The following is a 22902-nucleotide window of genomic DNA, read 5'->3' as shown; positions in this document are numbered from 1 at the left end:
ACTACATATTTAGAGGGAAGTACTGTACTTTATAAACTATACGGAACTAGTTAGCGTTTCTTTTATATAATGTTAGTTAGTTACTTTTCAAACTTAACAAAAACAAGGCTAACGTCAATGTATGAGTAAGAATTTATCAGCCATGGCTAGCATGGCTATACTATGGCCGTAGCGGTTTGAGCTAAATGCTAATGCTAACATGACGGTGCTAACATGCTAATGTTCGTGTTAGCATCCCAGTCTATGGTTAGCATGCTAATATTTGCTAATTAGCGTTAGCACCAAACACCCCACCAAAAGGCTGGGGCAAAAGGCTGCTCATAAATTTGGGCAGGTAAAAGATTATTTCTATCGGATGATGGCACAACATTTAAAGTGAATGAAACAACAAAATTGTATCCAATAGTTGCTAAGATGTTTCAGTTTGGACCAAGTAGGCTAGTGGACCAATGTTGCCATCCCTAGAGCCACGTTGCTAGCATACTGAAAGATACCTTTATAATACAATATATTGTTCTTGATTAAACTAGTGGTTACCAGCATTTTTTTTGGTCCAGTCTGGGCCAATTTTCCAATGGGATTTTTATAGCAGGACATCTACTTGTAACAGAGTATTCTTAAAACAAGAAAGATCTGAATAGCTTACTTCCAGTGTCCAGTGACAGTGAACATGGAGAGAGGAAGGTGGCATGGTGGATTAAAGGAAGACAAACAGTGGAAAACAAGATGAAGAAAAAAGAGAAGGAGGAGAACTGAGTTAATGATGGATAGAGGAGAGGAGAGGAGAGGAGAGGAGAGGAGAGGAGAGGAGAGGAGAAGGGGATGCATGGCATGATGCCTTGGAGTGATTACCCAGGATCCAAGAGTGCCCTCATTAACTGACTGATGGGTAAACAGGAAGTGGCACATTTAGTGTAATGGGTAGTACTGAAACAATGAGAGAATACGCTGCTGTTTATGGGGATCCAAGCAAACAACCTGTACTAGCATCAGTTATAATAAACTGTACATACAGACATATGTTTGACAGACAGACAGGTAGGTCTGTGGCTAATAAGAAAGCCACAGACAAGTTGAAAAACATTCAGCAGGTCAGACAGGTGGATAGATCTCACCACATCCAGTGAGGCCTGGTGGTGTGTTTGAGAATGGGCACTACAGACCAGTTTATGGTACTGATGAGGCAGGAGGAAGCAGGCAGATCCCATTATGAGCTCAGCAGGGGATAAGCTGGGAGAACAGGTCCATGACACAGACCCTTGGCCCCTGGCTGGACTATGGCAGCACCATAGTGGCCTCAATCCTAATTGAACATCTGGCTACAGGACAAAGGACAATTTGGGCAAAGGAAGAGGGAGAGGAAGCGAGTGAAGCTCAAGGTTTGCAGACTGAACAATGGTCTCTAACTCTGGGGAAACATTGCAGGAACACACTTTATTTTTGGTTAAATGTTTAATTTATCGTAGAGGAGATTGAAAATATGGTGTCTGGGTTTGAAATAAAGAAAGAAAAATAGAGAGTAGATGAAAGAGAAAGCAGATGCAGAGGCAAAGCTGTAGTGGATGATCTGTGATGGAAGCTAATCCTGATTACCTCTGACATGAAGACATGCAGGGAGGTGCAGACACACACACACACACACACACACACACACACACACACACTACAACCTGTTTAGAGTACTCAGATCTTCTACTTAAGGAAAGGTATTGATACCATAATGTCAGAGTACTCTATTACAAGGAAAAGTCCTGCATAAAAACACAGTACAGACCAATGATTAGAAAGTAAGCATAACATTCTTATTATGCAAATTTGGCCACTTTGAGGGAGTTATATTGTTATATAACTTTTATTAGATGACTAGTAGTCGAGGTGGTTTTGATGACAAGTCTTAAAGCAATACTTAACCCCTAAATGACCACTTGTATATCAATTACTACCCCCATGTTAAGTTAAATTAGTGAGGAAAGCTTTGTTTTCTCACATGCCTCCACAATGAACGAAGAATTCAAAAAGGGAGAAATTCTTGATGAATTTAAGTAAATGGAGGCTGCATTTAACATGAAATTTTTTTTTTATCAAAACATCTGTTTTCAAACTCTCACACAACTTGTGCAGTATAATGCCTGCAGGCACGCTATTCGTCTGTGCATGACACTGTTTATGACCAAAGTGTTTTAAATTGTACAGTGTAAGTGAAAATTAATGTGTTGGGCAGTACTAAACATACGACCGGATGAATGAGATCTGATCAGAGGTTTTTATTTTAATATAGTTTTGCAGATCTAAATCGTGAACCCCCATGGCTTTAATTCATCAAAAATCTATTCATTTAAGTTTTCTTAACATATTTGATGTAACATGAGGGGAGTAATTAACATACAAATAGGGACGTGAAATATTCCTTCAATCTGCAAAGTAACAAGTCACTACAGCTGTAAGTAAATGTAGCGGGAACAGCATTTCTCTGTGAAATATATGAACTGTATGAACAAAAGAATTAAAAGTAAACTGCACCAATGTCATTGAGTAAATGTACCTTACAGTACTGCAACTGTGATGTGATTTTGTATGTGCTTTGACTTCAGTTTATCATCACTGTCTGTGTGTGTATGTTGCACTGAAAGTTGTGAACATTATAGTTTTAGTTTTCAACATTTCAGAGGCAAGGGTTCCCTCTTGTGGCCAAAAGTAGAATGACCTCCTTGGACCTGATATTTGCATTGTTATTTGTATGGTTACAATAACACAAAGCCAAAAACTGCAGCAAAGACGACCCGTGTTGCTTTTACCTGTGAATTTTATTGTGAAACCTTTAACGTACTCTACACATGAGTGCACAGGCCTTACAGAACATGCCCTGCATGCATCAACATCGTCGGAATAATCTACTGCTGTTCTTACAGAAAACCTGAACAGAAACAAAATTTACAAAACTACAAATGAGAATAAGTAGAGTAAAAAAAGGAAAAAAGATGTTTTAAAAAACTTTCCCTCATGCTATTTATAGTAAAAAAAAAAATGCCCCCCAGTATTCACAGAAAAAAGGCACAATGAAAACAGAATAAAGGCACAAACCTAAAGCGAAGGGTAATGATTGTAGCATGTGAGTAGTGGCTTTACACAGAGACAAGCAAGGTAAAGACAGACAGACAAATAGTGGGAGGCTCAGTGGACACTTTCTGCAGATGTTTCTGTGCATTAAGTACTTTTTAAATGCTTGAGCTCACTTTCCAGAAGAGTGGAGCAGAAAATTAATACATCTGGGAGCACAGAAGAGGGGTAAGGCACAGCAATGAAACAGAAAAAAGACAGAAAAAAAGAAGAACAAAAGACTGAAAATTGAAAAACAAAAGGAAAAGTGGAGAGGAAGATAGACGAGGAAGGGTCCTCCCTCGGGAGGAGGGGTCGCAGAGGAAGTCATCTCCAGCTCATGACAACAAGCAGAGCAAAAACAAGAAGACTTGAAAAGGAGGAGTGGACTTTAGTGTCCCAATCTAGGTCAGGAGGCACAACGCCAGCGCTGCCCCTCCCCGAGATCCTTCCTCCCTCTTTCTCTCGCTCCTCCTTTCCCAGAGAAAAGTGGAAAGGGAATTCTGGCAGAGCTCTCCCTCTCCCCTCCTCAATCCATGCCTCCCCTACTTTCTTTCTTTCTTTCTTTCTTTCTTTCCCTCGTCATCTCATTCTCTCTTATTTCCCCCTTACTCCCCACTACTATTTTTTTATGCCTTCTTTTTGCATTTTCCCCAACTCCCCCCTCTCCCCCTCTCCTCATGCCTGACACTACTAAATCAGCAGCATGTGGGCTTAATGGAAACCAGACCCTGACCCATTCCTCTCTAGCCTGCAGGCTTCTCCCTTGTATACTTAATTAGCTTCAACTCTATTTAGCTTTAGCATGAAAAAAAAGAGAAGAGATACAAAAAGACAGATACTGCTGCTATGGTTTTACTCTTCACAGGTCGAGCTGAGATGGACAGAGTTTGTAAAATACCACAACACTTTTCGATTCTTCTCGTTAAGTGTGAATAAATCCCCACCCTCTTGTATTTCATCCAAGCCCTGGCACCGGTCGTATATCAATATGTCTCCACTGGGATTGTGTTTTTAGTGGTGTAGTCTGAACAGTTATCGTGGCTGTGGTGGGAGGAGGGGAGGCTGGAGCCCTTGTGTCTGTGTGCAAAAACTCTATGTGCCTTTGTTTGGGTAAGTGGTCTCTATGCATTGATGTGTGTGTGTGTGTGTGTGTGTGTGTGTGCATATGTGGACATGCATGCACAGATTGAGTGCAGTTAGGGATTTTTTTTTGGAGATCATGTGACGGTGCATGTGTGTGTGTGTGTGTGTGTGTGTGTGTAGGGCAGACATAATGGGCTCAGTGGGAGACGAGCGGTCATGGACGCACACAGCTGTCAGACATTCCTGCACTGGTCGGAGGATGAACTTCTTTTGCTGCTGCTCTGTGTGTGTGTGTGTGTTTCATAAGCACTAACACACACACAATATTTGCAGCGAAGCAACCTCAGCAAAAACAAAGACGACAATAAACAGAATCAAAAGTGCAAATTATCAGTTCTAAACATAGAAAAACGTCAAGGTTGGTTGAAGCACCGTAGTCAAGCATAATAGACTTGTTCATATTAATGCGTGTATTTGTTTAAGTTGTTTCTATAGCTACAAGCACTCATGTTTGTGTTTATGTACAGTGTGTCTGCTTCTATATAAATGTATGTGCATTATCGACTTTGTCTGCATTTACAAATAAATCATCGGTCCCCCCTCTGTACAATTAGAATGGATAGAAATGGACATTCCTAGTGTGTCGTGTCTTTTCCAGGACACGTGTAGATGCTGACACATCATTTTTTAAATGCTGTGATAGTATAAAGGTGATTATGTTAAGGAACAGGGGTCTTCTTTTAACGCTATGATGGAATAAATGTGATTAGTGTAAGAAACAGAGGTATTTTTCCAGACATTTAGAAGGCACAAAGGGAGGCACAGGAGAAAAACTTCAAGGCCAGTAGAGGGGAAAGTACGCTGTAGCTCCACAGGCACAGTCTTTACCACTTTTGCATTATTTCACATGAGCAATAAAAGTCCTCACAATGAACGGGGCCCAAAACGGTGACTCATCCTCAGCTTTCTTAGACTTTAGTACTGTGTCAAAGCTTCTTCCCGCTGCACCATAAGTACAAATTTCGACACCAACAATTGTCCCAGACAAATGACGAATACCCGCTCTATCTCTTCTAATTCTGTGCCTCACACCCAGTCCTGCAACGAACGTTTGCAGTGCACCAAGGCCCTTGGTGGCTCTTTGTTCTGTAGAGTCCTGAGGATGGCGTAGATTAGGATGAGGATGCACAGGATGAGGACCAGAGGAACAATCACCATCACCAGGGTCATGACCTTTGATTCATTGTCGGCCACCGTCACGACCACATTCACCTCTTTGTCCTCCTCCTCCTCCTCCGTGCCATCGGGCTTAGAGGTTTGGTCTTCCTCTGCATTCGTGTCTTTGTCCCGTCCCCTGTCCGGCTCTTTGTGCTCATCTTTGCCTCGGTCTGAAGGGTTGATTGGTTTCTCTCTTGGTCCCTGCTCAGTGTCTGTGTCAGGCTTTGGGTGACGGGCTTCCATACAGCCCATGAAGTCCCTCAGGATGGAGCGAGGGTAGCCTTTCTCTGCTTCTGTCTTGCGGTTGTCAAACCTCCAGTAATTGGTGCCTTTGTAGAAATAGGTGTAAGCTGCATGAGAGGAAAATAAAAGATATTTAAGTCAGCCAACTCATATGCAATGGATTTGTATGTGAATATATTTATGTACAGTGTTGATATTTGGGGTCTAATCTCTGACCTTGTCATTGTCCACAAGCTCGGAGCAGCAGGAGGTGGGGAGTGACAATAATAATTAAATAGGGGCGGGACTACAGGACAGATATCAGTGAGAGAACTATGCCATGTGAGTGTAGCGGCAGAAGTTGCCTGTACCAGCCCAAAGGCTTTATTTAATTATTTCTAATGTGAGTAAAAATCTTTTTTTTTTGCTTTTGATCCTGTTCTGGTTGTATTTCAACTTTTTGGGAATTGCACGTATACACTTTTCCACTGAGATTTAGATGACATGTTTGGACAAAGAATGGCTACACCCTTGTTCTAGGGGTGTAAATCACAAGTTTCATAAAGGTGATTCTTTCGATTCTTTGGACAACAATTTGATATTTGCTGATCCCAAAGTCTGCCACGATGCGATTTTGATTCAATTTAGGGCTCTGCGATTGATATGAAAGGATATCAGTAATCCTCATTTTCTTTTTCTTAGCTGCTTGCCATTGTCTGCCTGGCAATATGCCGCTAGCAGCTGTATTAATGTTTAGAGAGGAGGTGTGCTTGAACAGAAATGGTGACACAGATGTGCTATAGGAATTTCAAAATAAAGGTGCATAATAAGGTCCAGTGTGTCAAATTTAAAGGCATCTATTGGCAAAAGAATATGAAAATCGTGCTTTCATTACTCATGGGCTGTGTCCGCCAAAGACTTTTTTTCCCAGCTGAAAATGCCAGGCGCTCCTCAGGAAATGCCCAGCTGGGAGCATTTGAGAACACTTTGGAGGCGCAGCTTTTTTCAGCCGTGACGCTTTAGTTGTGTCCGCAGTGATACGGAATATCCCCGGATGTAAACATGTTGCATTGCATAAATACGCTGACCTCAGAAAAAACCTGCTTCGGTGGACATGGGTTCACCAGTGACTTTGGGTCCTCTTCCACAGAGGCTGCCACCTTATTCTACAGTAGGCAAGAACAGACAAACCAAGCAATTGCTCTAGAGTCCATTTGTGTATTCGCGTCAGCCGCTGTTGTTCTCCTGCACACTTGGCAAGTTTTAGTTCTGCAACCTCACTGCTAGATGCCACTAAATCCTACACACTGGACCTTTAAAGATAACAGTATGATCAGTGTTTTCACTTTGCATCAATATTAGATCATTGGATAATTTAATCAATATATCGATCCAGTTCGCTGTATCATTACACCTCTATCTGTTTCCAGTCTGTATGCTAAGCTAAGCTAAGCTAAGCTAAGCTAAGCTAAGCTAAGCTAAGCTAATTGTCTCCTGGCTGTAGCTTTGTATTTACTGCACAGACATGAGAGTGATATCAATCTTCTCATTTAACTCTCTGCAAGAAAGTCAAACAGTGTATTTCCCCAGATGTCAAACTGTTTGGAGAAGTAATGTTTGATTAAATGCCTAAACACAGCAAAGACTGTATTGCCATGAAAATGTAGGGTTGACTTTTGGTGCTTTCACAAAACATACATATTTATATAGTAACAAAATGAGATTTTTGATAATCAATGATCAGTAATGTGGACATAATGACTAAGTGGGTAAGTGCAAATAATAGAACAGCTAGAACAATCTGGTAAGTTCAGAAAATGACATCACTTTTACTGCAATGCAGCCTTTAAAACCAGGAAAAGACAGCACTTGATGATATCCAAAATCTAAGACGATATCTAGTCTCCTATCACAATATCAATATAGTATTAATAGAGTGCCCAGCCATACATCAGTCACTTTGATTAACTTTGTTTGAGGAAAATAAAATTCAAGGATCGATGCAGATATTAATGGAAGCAAAGTTTGAAACCGAGCCCATAAAAGTGACAGACTTCAGACCTCACTTCATTTGTAAAGGCTGTCTCATTTACTTCGCCATTTCTCTCGACAAGGTAAATCTAAGTTCAGTGTTTGTGCAAACAAAAAGCAGACTCAGGAATGTTTCTTCAGGGACCAGTTTAGCATTTGCACTCCCCCAACATCCCCCCACATTTTTGCACCACATGGGCTTCTGCAGAGCCAGGGCCGATTCTGATAAGTATAACACTAGACTATATATAAAATGTGTTAATATGTGTTGCATACATGCATTAAGATTTGGCAATTCTATGCAAAAAAATAAATAAATAAAAAACTACATACAATTTCTGGGTGTAAATGTAGCTCTGTAGTGCAAACCAGGCTTGTGCAGAGACATAAGAGCAGTTTGGGTGGAGATGAGATCTGACTGTTACAGAGTGCATTTAGAGCAGCTCTGCCACAAATCTAATTTCCAAAGGAAGGACAGGCCAACCCTCAAAACCAGAGCTCTCATTCCTCCTTTCATTCCCTCTCATCCCCTCACCCTTCTCTCTGCTCTACTTGCTCCAGCCTAACTGGTCTCAAATGTAATTTTTTCCCTCTCTGTCCTCTACACACCCAATTTCACCCCTCTAACCTTTCATACTTTCTCTCCCTCCACCTCACCTCACTCATGCTGTTCCCCTGCTTTCAACACTGTATGTGCAGCTTTTGGTGTCTGCTGTGACTCTCATAGCACAGAAGCTGCTCCCTTCCTCCAAATAAATTTGCTTTATTGAAAGTCATTATTTACCGCCATCATCGCTGAGGAAGGCTCCCTTAGGTGAGTTAGGGATGTTGCCCCATCTGCTGTTTGGCTTGGGGAAGTCGCGATCTGTAGACCGGGTCTCCTCATTGTATCGCCAGTATCTGCACACAGACAATAAATATGTATTAAGGCACGTAGAGATTCACACAAAATACAATGTCTGTTTTAGATATGGATGGTAATATTATTTTTGGCTGGACCACAGAGGTGAGGCCAGCCCCATAAATGTGAATGTCTGTCCAGAACAGAAGAGGGGAGAAGAGGGTTGTGTTAAATCAAGACACAAGCGGTTTGATCAGTGGGTGCAGCTCCAGAGAAAGCAGGTCCCTTCTGTGTACCGTTCTTCATTTTAACATGTATTTACATGAGTTTTTGGCTGCACCGCAACAACAGGAACAGCTCATGCCTACTCTGCAAAGAGAAAGTCAGAATGAATGTGCTAAAATCTTGTTGCATGTATCTGTGTCTATCTGATACTGTACCTGTCCCCACTGAAGAAGTATGTGTATCCATTGGGCTCCCACCAGATCGCTGTGTCAATCTTGTGTGCAGGAACTCCTCGTCCGTACTCATGTAAGGGTTGCGGGTATCCTGGCAGCACGTCAGCCTCCCTGAACACCCAGTATCTATCATCTGCAGGGGGCAAAAGCATAGTTTTGTAACAGTTTATATCTGGCTAAGAGAGAGGAGAATGTGAGAGAGATAATGAGGGAGAGAAGAAAAGCAGGGAGAAAAAGCGATGGCCAGAACATGTGGCATATGCCATGGGGTTTACTCACTCCAGAAGAAAAGTAGAAGGGACAGGCAAGGTAGAAATGGTAGGCATAACACTTATTTTCCAAGGTTCCCTCATGTGAGAGCCAATTTCTCCTCTAACCTTAACCTTTGGACACACTTTTCAACCACTTTCCACCTCCACTGCCAGGGCACTGCTGAATTGCAACATACTGTACTGAACTTTAACAGCAAAGTTTGTGCACAGGGGCTTCTACTAATTGGTGCACACTTACTTTGAAATGCTGTTTTAAACGTTTTGTTATGATGTTATGTCTAGTACAGTATTTTGGATCCATTTGGGCAACATTTCTGCAGGTTTTGATGCAGAAAATGTGTTCCTCAAAATCAACTTGTGGAGCTTTTCAACCTCTCAAGAACATGACCAGAAAAGACAACAGATGTTAATGAGTGTAAATTGAGTCAGGTCAGTTTTCTTTATATAGTCTACAATCTCAAATTTGCCTCAAGGAGCTTTACAATCCATGCAGCATCCTCTATCCTTCCATGCACCATTCAGATATGAAAAAACTCAAACCCTTTAAAGGTCTAGTTTGTAGGATTTAGTGGCATTCAGCAGTGATGTTGCAGAACTGAAACTTCTCCCATTTGCAAAGTGTGTAGGAGAACTATGGTGGCAGATGCGAAAACACAAGCCACTGCTTGGTTTGTCTATTCTGGGTTACTGTAAAACAACATCATGGACTCCATGGAGGAGGACTCACCCCGTAGCTCATTCTATGGTATTAAAAACACAAGAATTCTTAGTTTCAGGTGATTATAAACAAATAAAAACATAGTTCTGGATATCATATACGATTTTTTCCAATAGATACCCCAAAAACCTACACACTAGACCTTTAACTGAGAGTAAAAAACAAACTGATCAAACTCTCAGACAATCCTGAAAATGCATGACAAAAACTTACTGTAAAATTGAAAGCTCTGCAGCTGTTCACATCTGGAGCAGTGCACTGCAGAGAAGGCTGATGCAATCCTCCACCTCTCTCATGAGGCCTATTGGAGCTCAGCTGGGGCGAGAGTGTCATACTGGGCAAGCAACAGCCGCCACGATGCACAGGCCTCATTCAAGACAGCCAATGAGCTCAGCGACACACACTAATACACACACGAACTCTGTGATGCAGTTACACACACATGCAAAGACACACAGGCTCAATAGTCTCCACCTGCCGCCATATTGTCACAATGTTTAAACAGTGAATCATTATTTTCCTGTTCACATAACTTCCAGTGTTATATTTCCGTGCGTGAATGTGCCAGATACTGCGAGTTATAGCTGTGTTGAATTATTACCATATCCTCATAAATCACATTGTGTGAGGAAAAGAAATTGCTGAGTTCGCGCTGTTTCCTTTCAGTCTGACTGGTTCAAATCAAAGCGCAGATTTGTGTTTCACTCCCAATTTTATATTTATGGAACACACTCTAACAGCTCCACGCTGGCTTCAGCTTTGCTCGGGGGGGAAAATAGCTGAGAAAAACTGCGGAAACTAACCAGCCGCTTGCTGTGCCCTTAAGCAAGGCACTAAACCATAAAATAAACCTCTGTGTGATCTTCCAAGAAGGGTTTGACGTAACACAACACAGTCTGCTAAGCATGTGGCTGCTGTGTTATCGAAGTGACAGCTTTTATTGGTAATAAACAGCTTTGGCATACCTTTAAAGAAGACAAACTTGCCATCGTGGCGCTCGTAGGCTGCGTCGATGTCGCTAGGCAGGCCGATCCAGAAGACAGATATCGGCATGGGGTAGTTATCTAAGACACGGTTCCTTCTCACACGCCAGAACCAGCGGCCCTGCACAGGGAAGTAAAATAATGATGTTTATCTTTCATCAAGATTATTTATTATTCAGTTCCCCTTGCATGACCTGAATGTTGTTTGGACTCTAAGCGGGGTCGTGTTAGTTCACAGATTTATACATGTCCTTTTATGGAGGTCAGGGGTTGTAAAAACACCAACAGCATGTGGAAAATTATTGCTGTCTGATCTGAAGCAACCCATTTAATTGTACAATGCACAAATATGATCAATAGTTCTTTACGTCTCACCTTGAAAACAAACATCTCCCCCCTCAGCATGGTCACCGTGTCAAAGTCCCCATCACAGATATTGGGGGGCTGGTTGCCTGGCACCTTTGGGGGTCGGGGAGGAGCAGGGGGCCGAGTAGGTGGGGGAGGAGGGGGGGCATCCTTTCTAACGTGCGGGGTGACAGGTTCTGGCTCAGGCTGGGAGACGGTGGTAGTGGTGGTGGTAGTGGGGAGGACAGGAGGTGAGGTAGGCGTGGGGCTTGTCTCTGGCTGGGCTGGGGGTCGTGGGCTGCTGCCGGTCGGGTCGGGTGATTCAGGTGGGGGGTCGGTGGGAGAAGAGGTGGGTTCATCTTCGGGTGGGGAGATGGGGGAGTCATCATGGGGCTCGTCGTCAGGGGCAGGAGGAGAAGTGGGTGGAGCATTAGTGGGGAGAGGGGGACCTGAGAATGAAAGATGGAGAGCCTGGGCTCAGAACGAGAACGAGAAACTTCCACAGTTTAGATGGTTTGTTTTTCCTCTCGTATTTTTATGGAAAATGCAAAAACAACTTCCATCTGAAATGAAATAAATTCTTCCAGCCCGTCTGTGTGGCATGAGACATCAATCATTTCTTTTAGACTCTCCTCCCTTTCCCTTGTGTCCTCTCTATCTCTCCCTCACACAAGGAAAACCTAATTTTCCGTTATGTGCAGCGACCATAAGGCCACTTGACTGACTGCAACTGTGCTGCTGCTCTTTGGAAAATTCAACCTTGCTGGTTGCTAAGAGAAGAAAACACACAGATACAGCCAGTTATGTAATGAGTACGGACAGCTGATGGGCTTGAAGACGTATTATGTTACACTGAGCCAAAAATACTGCTTGGAATATATGAGGGTTGATGTGACTCAGCTATCAGTATGTGGAGAAATTCAGTATTTGCAGCATTTTAACCTGCAGTACAGTCGACTGACACTGGATGTAAACAAGTCTCTTTTTCCAGCGTTTTAACGCAGCATTAAAGGCAATACAACAGTCTGTAAATTATGTTACACATAGCGTTTTTTCTCAGCACTGGCGTCTTTTTTCAAATATTCCCAGTAAGGAATGAGTGTATACAGCTGCCTAGAGAAAAAGTGCTGCACCCACTTTTTTCAGAGCGCCTTTATTGTGCGGCCACTCTGAGCGCTTGAAGTTGAAAATCACTTGACGCCGGTGACATCACTGCTGCTTCAGCTAGGCTACTGTCTACTGTCACTACGAAGACAGAAAAGCTCATGTTTTGGGAGCAGATCGGTTTGCAGACACTGGATGTTGCTGGTGAGTGTTGTGCTTTTTATCACCATTCTCTTTGTGGGCTAGAAGCCTCTGTTAATGTAGCATCTCGTTAGCTACTTGGCTAATGTTGGTGTCATGATATTGTTGTCACAGAAACCAAAACCAATGTGCAGCACATCATTATTTTTTTTTTTTCAATTGAGTTCAGTGTCTTATGTGTGTTCTCAAATCTTTGTTTGATTCTGTGTCTTATTTTCCTCTTACACATAATGGACTCTCCCTTAGTATACAGTATACTGTGTTTTAGAGCCATGGAAAGCTCACTGCCTGATGAAAGACCTATTAGTTGGCTACTTTCATCACAGGACAAAAAACAACTCTTACCAGCTGCCCAGAGTGGAATTGTGTCCATGAAGGAAACCACCTTCATGGACACAGGCAGTTCTGTTTATGTTACAAAAATACTGTCCTATCTTAACTTTTTTGGCCATTGGGAGCAGCAGAGCAAGCTGTAAACACAACATCAACATATCATTACCTTATAAAGTATTTTTGGCAAACATATTAGCAAAAGGTTGGCTTTGGCTGCTTGGTGCTGGGCAGGTAGTGTACGGTGGATTGTTAAAGCATGTGAGCTGAAAACAGCTGCCTGTTATGGCCAAAAAAGACACCGATGAGAATGAACCAAAAGAAAAAAGCTGCAGGCTGTAAAATCAAAACAACGTGCTGAAAGAGGCTAAAATGCTGCAAAGAGCTGGGGTGATATCCGAGTTGGCAATGTTATTTTATCCATTGTTGATATAAAGACATTGATTAGTGCAGCTTTAAAGTAAATGAGGGAATAAGATTTAACTATATCTATAAATCATTTTAAACCTTCCCTTATGTTAGATGCTTCATGCTACACACAGACTTACACCTAGGGCTGCGCAATATGAGGAAAATATGTGATAACATTGTTGAATATCACAAAAACAATACGACTTGCAATGAATAAACAGATCATAAAGTTTGCCCAGGCATACACAGTACCTGTGCTTGTGCCACGTCGTCTCTCCTGTATCCAAAATATTGCCAGATGGAGGACGGGGTATTTATTTAGGCATTCACACTTTTGTTTGCACCCATCTTGCCACACTTTCCTCCTGTAGTAAGGCAGCACTAGTCTGATAAACCTCATTCACATGTGTGTAGATTCTGTCCAATGAGACGTTGCCTAATGGCAGGGGCTCTTTCTGATTGGCGTGAAAGTTAACAGCACGGCGCATATCAGACAAAACAGCACATACAGACAGAATGTAATTTAAGATGTTGTTACTGGTATATTCGAAGTGCAATATCCCAGTCTTTCACGATGTGTTGACATCACGATGACAATAAAAAAACAATATATTGTGCAGCCCTGGTTACAGCAGTATTGGTGTATAGTAAGTAAGTATTTGGTAACACTTATAAGACTCGAAGTCTCTCACCGAAATAGTTAAGCTTTAAGTCAACAGATGAGTAGCTGGTGAGGAAAAACTGACCTGGGAGGCAAAGCTACCGGTCTCTCACATAAAAGCCTCTACAAAGGAACCCAAATGTTTATTCCGAGCAACAAAGTTTATGCTGTGTAAGTCTCTATTTAAACCCTTCAGATCCTTTTTTCAGATGCAGTCAGAGCCTTTCTCTAGCACAGTCCTTCAGATCTGTGTGATAAAGTGACTACTGTATAATTTCAGGCAAACATTTACCTTATAGTATTTACAGCAGCAGGATCCAGTTTGCCAAAGCTCTAGTTTACTCTGGTGAAAATGTTCAGTGTAGGCGTATCAATAGGCCAGAATTGTGTGGGTATGGAAAGACTGGGGGTTTTCAGGGCAAACTAAAACCATAGACAGCATTCCCAAACTGAATCAGATTTTTTATCTGTTATGTGATACCAGACACCAGGACAAAACAAACAAAAGAAAGAACATGAACCTTGCGGAAAATACTTATTTTTGTCTGCAGAAATGATAAATCAGTCATTCAGTGTAAACAATGTCTGTTATGAATCTATGTCGGCAGTTTAAGAGGAGACAAATGAGTGTTTGGGCCTGTAATTACAGCTCTTATAACAGGGCTGCAGCAGAAGCACACCAACACATATTGTACATGCAGTACACACTAATACACACACTTTCTCTAGCCAACATGCAAATACACGCACACACACACACACACACACACACACACACACACACACACATGCACGCGCACAAACACAAAGATGTCATCTGTCAGTAAATAACAATGCCATCCATTCATGCAGGGAAAGCCTGAGAACATCATAACGGCATGCATGATATGCTGTTTGGAGCGAGGTTTGGCTGTGTGTGTGTGTGTGTGTGTGTGTCTCTGTGTGTGTGTGTGTGTGCGCACAAAGCTTCTTTGCAAGGCTTCTTGTCTTCTTTTGACGAGTGTCCAGATGTGATACGAGTGCGATAAAACCTCAAATTACAGCTGACCGTCTGCACTTCAACCTCACAGTGATTTCAGAGCCACAGCAGTCTGAGACTGCAGTCAAAACATCAAAAACATTCACAGTTTTGTTCTGAGTGTCCCTGCAAGGGCTGGAAGATGATAAAAATCCAGTTTTGTTGACAAGGGTGATAGCGTTTTAGTTGTGGATACATTTTAGATATGTCATGGTCGGGACATATCATGGTTTTCCTTATTTTCTGTTTACATATACAGTGTTTATAGTGTTTAATGTTCATATCAAATGTGGTCAAAGTTTCAAATAATGAGGTAAACATATGTAAAAGTGATCCATGTGAGCTCAAACTTCAGGCTTCAGCCCATTCTGAATACTCTGTTTCCCAGGTTTTATTCTAATTCTGAGACAAGCTGACGTCAGCTTGCAACAGATTTTTTTTTTATGGTCATCTGCTCCAGGCACGCTACTGCAAGCGTGTACATTACATACCATACACTGCTACATGTAGCTACACGCTAACGTCATGGAAATGTGTAATCTTGGCTCCCAATGATCACTGTAGGATCATATTCCTGCTATCATATGTTATATGTCTATTCTCTGTAATGGTAATTTCCGACAGAGACTCTGAAATGCACAAGAAACACTGACCAATCAGAGCAGACCAGGCTTTATCTGGAGCAGGTCTTAAAGAGACAGGCACTAAAGCGTCTCAGACAGAGGTTGAATACAGGTGTTCCAGCACAGACTGTATGACCATTTAAGTATGTCAACATGTTCTGGTAGAAACCCAAAAGCCGAGTATGAACCGGAAAATGAGCACAATAGGTCCCCTTTAAATAAATATTGTTGAAAACATAAATAAACACAGTGATGTCAATAGGTGTATCATTACAAGGGTGTGCTTCTTACCATATATGTACTGTATTCCTTTGATGTCGTCCTCATGTAGCGTGAAATTGTGTGTGTGAATCCACTGGTAGAAAGGCGCCATTATGGCACTGGGGTTATCTGAGTGCTCCATACCCAAAGCATGACCAAGCTCATGGACTGCAACCAGGAAGAGGTCTATACCTGCAAGACAGACAGTGACACTTTTAGCATGTACACATATATATATATATATTTGTCAAGCGTTGTGATTTCTATTAAAAATACATGTCAATTGGAAAAAAAGCACACTGCAAACAGAGTTGTGCTGTGTTCGACATGCTGAAAAACGCAGTCACCCATCTATTGCAGCAAACCAGAGGTGGTGCTGATTGAAAACCAAGACTCTTTCAACTGTGGCTTCTGTGCAATGATCAGCAACAGTGGCTGGTACTTCTCATCAAGACAAAGTTCTTTTGAAAAACTAGTCCCTAAACTCAGACAAACATTACAAGTGATCACACAAGACCACCCACTGATACTCACTAGATTAAACAGAACATACAGTAAATATCATAGATGAATCAAAGAGGCACTTTGTTGTACAACGAGGAACGTTTCTGAATCAAACAAGAAGAGCTGTTTCACCATTTTGCAAATCACGACATGAGGAATACATTTAAATTAAATTAGGCTAATACATTATTTAACAAGCTAATCAGCTGACTAGATTTTATTTGTACGGCATCACAGCAAGCTGACAAAGAAATCTTATTTTTTGTCATCAACATATACCCAGTGAACCTTTCAGACTGCAGCCCAGTTGACCAGGAAAGGGAGGACTACGGATGATTGCAGCGAATGATTAGAGAAACTATCTCATTACAAGAAAATCACAGGTTCATTTCCCACAAGAGGAAGAAGAAGAAGAAGAAGAAGAAGAAGAAGAAGAAGAAGAATCAACTCACTAACCTTCAGGGTTTTGGTTGTCCAGTGTCCAAGGCTCATCAGCATCAAAGTGTGTATCCCCACCTATCCCTGGTCCAGGATAGTAGGCGTGAGCCAGTGACCCTCCCTCGCCATCAAACAATGACATGTCACCGTGGAAACCAGAGGCAAACAACAACAGGATGTCAGCGAGCTCTGCCTGGCTGCTGTTGGTGCTGATGTTGTTTTCAGCAGGTAACTCCTCAAAGGTGAGCGGCGTGACCCGTCGCCACGTGTCAAAGGCCTTACGGATAGCATTGTATGTCTGCTCTTCGCCCAGCGAAGAGGGGATGTGTTGGTTCATTATACTGGAATATAAAAAAGAAAAAGCATGTTAGAGTTGGTATTTTAAACATTCTGCTCTGTTGTTGTCTTACTTGTACATCTCAGTGCTATAAACCTGTAAGTGATGTGATCTTTGCCCCAGTGCTGTCCAGTGAGAGCGTAGCGTTTCTTCCTTGCTCCTTCATCCAACTCATCCGCTTTTCTGTCTGGAAGGCCGCAGCGAGGCCGACGCATGGCCCTACACACACACACACACACACACACAAACTACATTACGAAAAAAGTACTACAAAATGCAGCTTGCACAGGTAATATAATGACTGTTTTCTCAAGGCCATCAGCTCAGCCTTTATACTGTATGCTTTGGCTTTTATGAATGGTAATTCCTAATCTCTTTTCCAGACTCCTCACAAAGCTGAAAGGATTTTTTCAGCCAGGACTTTAGTGCAACATCTCTGAAAACTGAAGATGTGAAAAGGCCAAAACCACAAGACGAAAATCCATTTGTCATGTTGAAGGAATAGTTTGACATTTTAATACAGTTATTCAATTTCTGTCAAGAGTTAGATGAGAAGATTCATGAAATAACTGTAGGCTACTGCAAATATGAAGCTACAGCCAGTAGCCGGTTAGCTTAGCTTAGCACAAAAACTGGAAACAAGAGGAAACAGCTAGCCTCGCTCAGTCCTAAGGTAACAAAATCTGCAAATGCGTCTTTTTTATGCTTCAGTTTTTGTGTGGAATAAACAAACAAGATATTACATGTTAATTAGTGATGTGTTTGTTGATATTGTTACCTTTGCACTGAGCTAAGCTAGCTGCTTCTCCTATCTTTATGCAAGGCTAAGCTAACCTGCTTCTGCTGTTAGCTTTATAGTTAGCCTATAGACATGGCAGTGGTATCAATCTCAGCAAGAAGGCGTATTTCCCAAACTGTCAAACTCTTCCTTAAAGACCTTGTTATTTTTCCATAAAGCTCACAGTCACTGTACACTGAGAACAAAGGTCTAATAAAGGGACTCAAGGTCACAGCTGAATGTGAGGATATGACACAATAGACTGACTAGCCTCATTAATCACAGTGTGATATAAGCAAAATTAAACTTTAACCCGAACCTTATGGGCATAAAAAGTCAAGCTGGCAGTGTTTCAGCAGCCCCTGGTGATGCGGACACATTAATGTGACAATGTTATGATGTGATGGGGAAAAGCCAGTGCTCTTAAACAAATTGCTTCAGGATGCTTGGTTGCTGAGTTTAGGTTTGTTGCACAGAGATCTCAGATGACAAACTGAAATCTGTGGCCATGTATCGTTCCATCTATACCATACAAAACATAAATAATGAGAAACTTAATTTTTTAAAAATGCAAATAAATGCCACATAAATTCCTACATCCCGCAAGATCACTGGGTTCACTTTGTGGTCACTGCACAGAAATGGTAAGTTATGTCACATGTTATTGAGACAAACATCCTGTAAGGTTAGAAGCACTGATACAGAACAATGTGGAGCTTACACAACAGTAGCAGGATCCATCTCTCCGGTCACCTCGAGGCCATAGAAGCGCTGCATGTCGCTGATTGCTTTGGACAGGATCTGAGCCGACTGCATGGTGGACATCTGACTGCTTGCCTGTGACAGGTAGCCAAACTTACGAAGCCATGCCTGTGAGGAGAACGTCAGTTTTGCTGAATCAGTCTTGGTAAAAGTTGCTGAACACTTGTGTCCGTTTCTGATGCATGGTGTTCATGTGTATGACAGCTACAACTGTAACGCTAATCCACTGTCTAATGACTGAAGAGAGCATCCGAGGAGTTAAAAGAAAAGAGAAAGTAGAGATAGAAACCAGATGGCTTCCATTAACATTACGACATTCCTGCTCTCTCATTCCTGCGCCCTCTCCTCACTGACAGCCAAGATGAGGAGAGGCAAACAGAGGAAGAACTGGAAACAGGAAAACTAAAGGACATTAATTTAACTGCATGTCACTACTTTAGCACACAAAACAAACAAAAAACTCTGCATGTGTGTACTTCAAATGATGGTAGAATGCTGACAGAGCTGAATTTCCCCTCTTTGTTTCATGTTTGCTGACAGTGAAATTGAGCGTGTAGAGCCACGTAGCCGGGCAAACAGCACGAAGGCTCCTGGGGGGGGGGAACCTCTGTCAAGTTTGGAGTTCTACCCTTTTAGAAGCCTCGGCAGCAGAGATAAAAAAAACAACTCCACAGGCCCTCTCACACAGCTGGATCATGGGACTCATACCTTCATGCCTTTACAGGATGAACACAGGCCAGGGGCAAAACACACACATGAAACACACAAAGACATCATGCATGCACACACTCAGGGGCAGAACACACACTCAGACAGAGAAAATCCTTAGAAAAATTTCTGCATAGCATGACAAGTCCCAACATTAGTGAGCTTTTTCACATGAGTGCCTGGGGAACATGAAAGAAGAGAAGCAAAACCTCTGTAAGTCATACCTGAAATCATATATATATGATATTCTGATGTCTATATAAACCACAACACAGGCTTTTTACACATATAAATCAAAATCTTTTTTCTTTACTTCTTTATAAACAGGTTGCTCACTGATGGTAGCCTCCCTATTAGGCATCTATAATCAGGGTATGGACACTAAATAACAAACTATACTGCCACTGTAAACAAATATAAAGACACTTTCACATATTTATTAATGCATTCATCAACAACTTTAACTTCCATCCATCTGTAACTGATGTATAAACACATAGTGAATATTTGATAGCACAGTTTCCAATTAAATTTTATGATATCCACATAAACCAATCATTACAATGTGTTTTAAAGCAGTAATTAACTGCTTACACATACACAAATATTAACAGTGTTCAAAAACATGTTAAAAATTCATGAGGGCATCATGAACTCAAAGTCCACTTACTAGCTTTCTTCAGAACTGTCATTATCTGTTTATGGAAGTTTCATAAGACAAGTAACATTCGACAAATACATTAAAAACACTTACACTGTCCTTTTAAATGTACGAATATGTTATAGTGTTATAAACAGTTAATATTCTCATTACAAAGTCTGCTAATAAATGCTTAATGCTTTCATGTGGATTCTGTTGAATTTAACAGGATATGATCGTCACGATATGATTCAATAACAAGAGTCAATATTACTGGATTATTTTTAACCTTAAAATGAACTCTACCTTGTAACACAACACACACACTTGTGGCACAAGGTCAAAAGGTCAGGTGACATCCCTGCAGTTCAACAGCACACCTGATGCTTTGACATTTTACCAAAACAAACATGAAGATTTGAACTTATAACCTTTTTATGGAGAGCTAAATTTCTACAAGCTGCAAACAGGATTTCCTTTAAGACACTTATTATGATAACTGTTATTTCATAAACTATTAACAAATAACAAAAATTGAATACTGTGACTTTCCACATGTAAAATGAGGTCCCCTGACCCACAGATGTTACTGTACCTCAGCATTGACGCCTTCTTCCTCTGGGACATCTGTGGCCGTGCTGCACAGGATCAGGGACAATAAGGACGATAATGTGATAATGATCTGAGTCCACGGTTGTTTGGATGCCATCTTCATCATCTTCATGGAAGATGCGGTGACAGAAAACAGCCAAACAACTTTCCTCCGGCCGGCAGGGATACAGGACAAAGTGCTGTCGGTCTTATTCTCTTCTGAGCTCCGCAACAAAGTCAGCTATCTGCTCATTTTTGGAATTGCAACATGCCACCAACTGTGTTGCGCAAATAAAGGTGCATTTACAAACCGTCGGAAAACCCCCCCCACTTGAATCAAGATGGTATTAATCCAATCCCGGTTGCAGGCAGTCCGATATGTCCCGGCCCAGCAGCCTCATGGCTCATACAGCAGCTCCTTTCATGCATGCAGCTCACACTGTAGCCAGCGGGCATATAAACTAGACCTTGCCCCCTTCCGACGTCCACAATGGCTGATCAGCAGCAGGGAGCTACAAAGAAGAAGTCCTGCAAAAAGTCTCCTTCCACTTAGTGCAAACACGGCTCACTATTAAGCACACAAAAATGTCTCTTCTTAAATGAAAAAGTTTCTGAACTTGCTGCGTAAAGTTGCGCAGGACTAAAAATCTTCAGACAACCAAGTACCAGGGTTTTAAATTTCACCTGCGCTGTGTGTCCCCAACAAACCTCTCCGACATTAACTCCGGTTTAATCTGAAGGGAAACTCGTTGTGTGCATATTTGAGAGCACCATCAAACAGCTGTCTATAAAATATTTCTAATGATTTCATGAGAAGAGAGGGCCCTCCTCCCTCCTCACACAGCAGACCTGCAGCACAGGGTCAGTGCGCCACCTGCTGGTCATATAGGACACTACAGTCACACAGGAGCTGCTGCTGTTTATGGATTAAGAAGCACGTTTCTTTTAATGTGTGAAAGCATTTAATTTGATCCAGCATCCTCACCGGTGCTTTTTAAATGCTACACATGAACTCAGGCAACACTAACTTTGTGTTAAAGCTTGTACTTACATTTAATAGTTGGCATACATTATACAAGACAACACAACTGTCATATTGCCTTGTTGTAGCAGATGATAGCTCAGTTTAATTCAGTACAGGACAGTGAGTCAGCATGCGCAATACCAAAGTACTGAAGTTACACCTGTGATTTTCCTGCTATGACACATTGTTCTGCACGTTTAATCTGCCTTTAAACCCTGTTTAGGTGCTGTGTAATGAATTTGGGACGGTCCATGGGATATATTAATATTTGGGATGCTGTGTGTTACATAATATTTAAGGTAATGCATATTTTTGCCTCTCAGGAGAAAGGTTTTCTGCAGAATGTTCTTCTGTCCTCATGCTACAGGATTTAAAGGTTTACAGAGCTCTTAAAATCTTTTAATTTTCTGATTTTTAATATACTACTCTTCTCTCCATTGTCTGTCTGTTGGAATGATTTACATATCCTGCTATATATTACACTATAGCATAAATCATTGTTTGATTTTCTGTTGTATTTCAGCACTATATAGAGTATGTTATACGAAACTACATTTTACCTCTAAGGAAATCTTGAAATACTGTTCCTTCTAATATTAAATATTTGTGTGGCTTAGCAGCAGCAGAGAAAGAATCCAATAAAAGCAAGTAGACTTTGACTATTTACAGCCATATTGTTGCTTTTATCAATTTACATGCAAATGTTCCCAGACATATATTTTTCAGTCTATTAAATAAAATACACTGTGGTCAGCAGACAGCAATGGAACTTGATTTTGTACGACTTATTGCATAGACTTAACTACACGTCTTCTAAAACAAGTCTGTATATCATGTATGCACTGATGGAAAATGTAGTTTCTAATGAAAATGGAAATATTTCCTCCAGTATTTTAAGATAAAATAAAGCACCATTTTTCTCTGAGAATAGAAACTTTCATTGTTGTTTAAGTGTTTCATTTCTCTTAGCAAATAAAAGCTTTCCCCCCTGGGATCTTCTCAGGACCTGCAGTGGGTAATGCAACTCTCATGATTTTCAATTTGTTTAAACCCAAATAAAAAAGGATTAAACCAACATGGTGCTTACCGAGGTAATTTAAGGGACCTAATTTATGAAATATTACGTGCTGACCCAAACTTGAATTTGCTGTTAAAAGTAAAGGTCAGCATGCCTTATAACCTTAACTTTGGTCACATTTTTGTCCTGTTAAAAACTTAGCTGAATAACCCTGCTGTGACAC

At 41.4% G+C, this 22902-nt stretch overlaps 1 protein-coding gene across 1 annotated transcript; it reads right to left on the bottom strand.

The window, feature by feature from the left end:
* Window positions 1–4464: 4464 nt before the first annotated feature.
* mmp15a (matrix metallopeptidase 15a) lies at window positions 4465–21397 on the bottom strand. Its single transcript, XM_050072637.1, has 10 exons — window positions 20642–21397; window positions 18658–18806; window positions 17255–17377; window positions 16840–17162; window positions 15910–16071; window positions 11301–11719; window positions 10908–11046; window positions 8935–9085; window positions 8438–8553; window positions 4465–5750 (listed from the first exon to the last, which is right to left on the bottom strand). The coding sequence occupies exons 1-10, from the start codon at window positions 20768–20770 to the stop codon at window positions 5269–5271; spliced, it is 2193 nt and encodes a 730-aa protein (XP_049928594.1). The 5' UTR covers window positions 20771–21397; the 3' UTR covers window positions 4465–5268.
* Between the last annotated feature and the right edge of the window lie 1505 nt (window positions 21398–22902).

This window comes from Epinephelus moara, chromosome 20 (assembly GCF_006386435.1).
Source record: "Epinephelus moara isolate mb chromosome 20, YSFRI_EMoa_1.0, whole genome shotgun sequence".
Taxonomy (NCBI): domain Eukaryota; kingdom Metazoa; phylum Chordata; class Actinopteri; order Perciformes; family Serranidae; genus Epinephelus; species Epinephelus moara.
Note: the sequence above shows the minus strand (reverse complement) of the source record. Positions and strands in the feature narration are given on the sequence as shown.